This window comes from Halichoeres trimaculatus, unplaced genomic scaffold, assembly GCF_033239565.1.
Source record: "Halichoeres trimaculatus isolate MK-OKI-2021-1 unplaced genomic scaffold, fHalTri1.1 fHalTri1_scaffold_14, whole genome shotgun sequence".
In the NCBI taxonomy this organism is placed as follows: domain Eukaryota; kingdom Metazoa; phylum Chordata; class Actinopteri; order Labriformes; family Labridae; genus Halichoeres; species Halichoeres trimaculatus.
The window spans coordinates 7,721,773-7,726,688 of NW_027437192.1; the positions used below are offsets into that span (position 1 = coordinate 7,721,773).

Sequence of the window (4,916 nt, forward strand, 5' to 3'; positions counted from 1 at the left end):
AAGTTTCTCCTGCCTCAGATTATGGCACACATCAGCTTTTTAATTTGCTGGAAGTCTAGAAGAAAAATGACATTTGAATAGAAATTAAAGCAACTTTTTGCTTGGGTTGGATTGAAATTAAATACCAAGACCTGGGCTCTGTTTTCTGTCCATGTTTCTTTTGCTTTGGTAATAATGCTCTTATCTACAAATGATATAGCACAAAAAAAAAAAAAAAAGAGAGCAGATATAACTATTCTCCAATTCTGAACCGTCAAAAAAAGACCCACAGTAATAGTCTTAAAACTTCTGCAAGGATTTTTCTTTCAACATCTGAAATTCATTTTGATCCCTTTTCAGGGGCAACAAAATCAAACAAGACAACAAATTCATTATATCTATGAACTATTTTTTTGAAGTCTAGACTCGCTGCCACAGGAAAGGTGTTGTACAAAGTGTTACAGCAAAGATTTCCAAAGAGTGATACAATAATCTGTTAAAATAAAGTACAATAAGATTCATTTATAAATGTGCATGATATTTTACAAGTGCTGAGCAGTACCACAGGGAGGCGCTAAAGTCAACACAAACTTCAAAGCCCTTTGAGAAGCTTTAACGGAATATTCAAAATAACCGGAACCTCTTTTCTCTGCTTACTGATGTAATGGCACAGACTGTGTTTAAGAAATAAACATCGTATTTTGATGCCTAATCAAACTTTATTAACAATATTTTTCAAAACTAGAACACTGTCACACTGTCCCCAAATCAAACTTTCTTTAACACCAACAAACACTTTTTTACAAGTTGCAGTCACAAATGAATTTGTAGCCTGGCAACAGTGGAGAAGGCTTCCTGAGTGCTGGCGAGGTCCTAAAGATGCAGTAGTTGAAATGATGGTTTTCAAATACTCCAGGTTGAGATAGCCGTAACGAGAGATGATGTAAAAGCCATCAGATGTTCAATAAAAGGTCTGAAAATGTGAACAATCGTCCCTTCTTCATCACTTTATGTGAAATAATCAGTTCTGACAGTAGCGCAAATATCAACAAATTTACTGGCCCCAAAATTCCAGAGGCGTGGCCCCTCCTCACAGATGATTCCCAGCAGCAACATCAAAGCTTCTTAGTGACCTGAGGGTCCTGGCCTTTAAAGTTCACACTGATGTTTGATGGTGCCACCTCCACCTTGCTGCGGAGGTCCCTGGTATCGTTCACGGGACACTTGCTGGGCATCTGACACCAGAACACCTGCTTGTAGGAATTCCTGAAGTTCTCCGACAGGAAGGCGTAGATGATGGGGTTGACGGAGGAGTTGCTGTAGGCCAGGCAGTGAGCCACCATCCTGAAGGCGAAGGAGGCCTGGTTCAGGGGGAAGGAACCAAACTCCACCCACAGATGGACGATATGGTGAGGCAGCCAGGAGAGGCAGAAGACCACCACCACCACCAAGACAGTCTGAGCCGTCTGTGGAGGAGGAAATAAGCAGGGATCTCATAGGTCATGTGATCAGGTATAACATTAACAGGTCAAACAATAACAGACAGACATAGACACAATGAAGTCATTCCTGTCGTTTCCTTTTCAACTGACCGAATTTAGCTCTTGAGCAGTATTTCACCATAAGCTAAAAAATGGTGCACTACTGTTTTGGCAGCTTTAGTCTTGAATTTTGGCGCTTTATAGAAAAAACTGGAGTTGAGAATGGAGCTATTAGGGAGTAAAAAAAGGGCTTGCATTAAAATTTACTATCTAGCTTTCTCAGCAATTGTAGATTCTTTTTAAGGTGCCAATGAAACAACTCAAGACTTCAAACTATCCACATACATCCTCAAGAAAACTCTTAACAGGAGTAGTAAACCAGGTAAGGAGCTGGCTCATTTCCGTTTTGATTTAAATCGTTGAACAAACTGAAAGCTACATCTCGATGGGTGCTGACCATAGGCTGTAAAAAAAATGGACGTCGTCATCTTGCTCGGCTCGAAGTGAGGTCGCCATGAAAACTGCTCCCCCTGGTGGCTGGCTGCAGAATAGGTCAAAAAATCTGACTCTCCAGTCATTCCAGATGGGCTGTGGTCAAACTTTAAAAAATGAATACACCTGGTAGAAATGTTTCTCACATTCAACTGTTGTGGTGATTTGAAAATATCATTTGACTGCCTTGTATTCAAGTCCTCTTTTTTCTGAAGAGTTTTGTTTCCTGTAGTTATAAGAGGTTAGAAACAAGGTTTTACGTCACGTTTAACAATGATTGACAGCTGCCACTTTTGTGTACTTTTTTCGGAAATTAAAAAATGTGTCGGGAGGTAGATTTAGGAAGTGATTAGACTCTCGAAAGAAAAAAAAAAAGATCATTTTTGTCACCCGGCTCCACTCAGATTCTCCCAGAATCCCTCACAGTCTCTACTGCCCAGACTCTGGCTGCAAAATTGCTACCAATGGCTACGTCTGTGATGGGGTATTTTGGCTTCAAAACCATACAACGGTAGATGGTGGTGCCACGCTGTCTGTGGTGCTGAAGTATTATGTTAGCAGAGCAAAAGTATGCACAGAAGCAATCTGGCTGGTGGAGCCACAGGACGAAACTTCCATTGAATTTACTGATTGAACATAAAAGCTCACTCAGGTGGGTGCAGTCCAGAAGAAAACATTTTGATTTGAAGCTAGTTTAATTTCTCTGGTGCCAGTACTAGTTACTTTTTCCCCTCCTCTACTCTGTTAATCCGGTGCAGTAGCTTAAATTTGTCAACCCAGCTGTCAGTCGCGTATCTTTTTAACATCCAAAAACAACCAAAATGAAAACTTTTCAGGAAAATGAAGATAAAAATGGTGAAATATCAACATGTATTCCTCTTTTATAGTTTCACCCATCATGACCTAGGTAGGGCTCATGACATATACTGCTGCCTGTCAGTAGGGGGAGCTCCAAATGATTTGGCTACACAGTCTGTGAACACATGCAGCGCTCATTTCCAACTAATTTTTGATTCCCCCTGCTGGTTTGAAGAAATTATTAAGTAGTACCCATTATTTCAGGCATGAAAGAAAAAAAAAAACAGGGCGGTTACACCCACCTCTTACATGAGCAACCTGCTCCTATCATTAAGACACTTTTCACTGTGAGGCAGAAGATGTGCAACCAAGGGCTGGTACAATTATATCAGGATTGTCCTTTATTTTTTATTCATTGATAATTAAATTAAATTGAAAAACACATATATTTTCTCACAATTTAAGGTGTCACCTTCAAATATGCTCTGATTGCCACTAGCAATTAACAGAATATGTCTTTTTTTTCATAAACGAGGGAAAAAAGCAACAAATCCACACATTTAAGAAGCTGCTGCCTGCATGTCTGAGGCACATTTTCTTGAGTAATGGAAGAAAGATTGTTATTGTAACATGATATTTTTTAATTTTCTAAGTCTAATTTCTTGAAAGTAGTGCATTACGTATTTTTAATGCTCGTGCACCATAACACAGACTGACTGAGAGGCGTAAAATAACCATCCACCAACCTTCTTTTTGGAGAGCTCGGACTTTTTGGAGACATTCTTCAGCTTTTTGTGCAGATGTTTTAAAACCTGTAAGTTTAAAAGGATGATACGTGAAATTAATACAGAAGAATAGCAAGACTATTAAGTTTAAACTAATAATTAAGTTATCATAATTTTTATGCACATCTGCTGTTCGCACCAATAACAATAAAATCCACTGCGGATAGAAAGTTGCTGTTTTACGCAACATGAGCAAAGAAAACATTAAAAAAAATGTTTTATGTAACATTTTCATTATTTCTGTAGCTTTACGCGCGAGCCTTCACCTGATCCGCGCGCACCCACCTTTGCATAGCAGACCGAAATCAAACATAGAGGCAGGAGGTATCCGAACACAAAGGTGCACACCACGTAGACCTTCCTCTGCTGGTCTGGCCAGACCTCCCAGCAGAACGTGTTGTTGTCCTCCCTCTCCACGATGCCCTGGTAGTGCGCAACCGGCGCAGCCATCACCAGAGACAGGATCCAGATCAGGACCACTCCGAGCAGCGCGTGCCTCCTCACGCGAATCGAAGAGGATTTCCTGGCGTGGACGATGGCCACATACCGGTCCACGGACATGGCAGACAGAGTGAAGATGCTGACCAGCATGGACACGGTGAAGAAGTAGTGGATGAACTTGCAGATGAAGGCTCCCAGCACCCACGTGGGCAGCATGTAGATGGTGGACTGGAAGGGCACGCAGAAGAGGAGGTAGGACAGGTCAGCCACGCTCAGGTTCAGGATGAAGATGTTCGTGGTGCTCCTCGGTTGTCCCGGTTTGCTGCGCGCCAGCACCGTAATCACTAAAGTGTTTCCAAGCACTCCGAGGATGAAGATAAGTCCGAATATGAGGAGAGACACAAAGTTATCCACACCCATCCCCAGAACTATGTGTTTACCCTGCAGCCTCACAGTGCTGCTGTTAGAGGACAAACTTTGGTTCTCTATTTCTAGCTCCATCTTTTTCCTCTAGTGAAGAAAAGCTGCATACTGGTGTATCAGAAACATGTTCACACACGCAGCTCAGACTGAGGACAGGTCTTCTTCTGACTGAGTGAAGGTTGGATGAAGCTCTGCCTCCGTTCCCTGCCTTCAGAGGCAACGTCACATCAATGAATCCACCAATACCTTTTCAGTGTTTCCAATGACCTGCACACATTAAGATGAGGACTTAAAGCATCATATCGATGAAATAAATCATTAAACTATCCCATTTTAACTCCAGATGTATCCACTTTGAACTGAATTAATGTAAAACTTTGGATATGTATTTGTCCATACAGAGTGTTTACTGTCTGTGCAGAACAAATACCTAACATAACAAAAGTATTAACTTTAATAAACAACAATAACAAAAAAAGAAATCCAACCAAGATACTGAATTTAAAAAATGCAGCAA

General features: G+C 41.1%; 1 protein-coding gene across 1 annotated transcript; it reads right to left on the reverse strand.

Moving 5' to 3' along the window:
- Positions 1-358: 358 nt before the first annotated feature.
- galr1a (galanin receptor 1a) lies at positions 359-4,552 on the reverse strand. Its single transcript, XM_074686975.1, has 3 exons — positions 3,821-4,552; positions 3,497-3,562; positions 359-1,445 (listed from the first exon to the last, which is right to left on the reverse strand). The coding sequence occupies exons 1-3, from the start codon at positions 4,475-4,477 to the stop codon at positions 1,095-1,097; spliced, it is 1,074 nt and encodes a 357-aa protein (XP_074543076.1). The 5' UTR covers positions 4,478-4,552; the 3' UTR covers positions 359-1,094.
- Between the last annotated feature and the right edge of the window lie 364 nt (positions 4,553-4,916).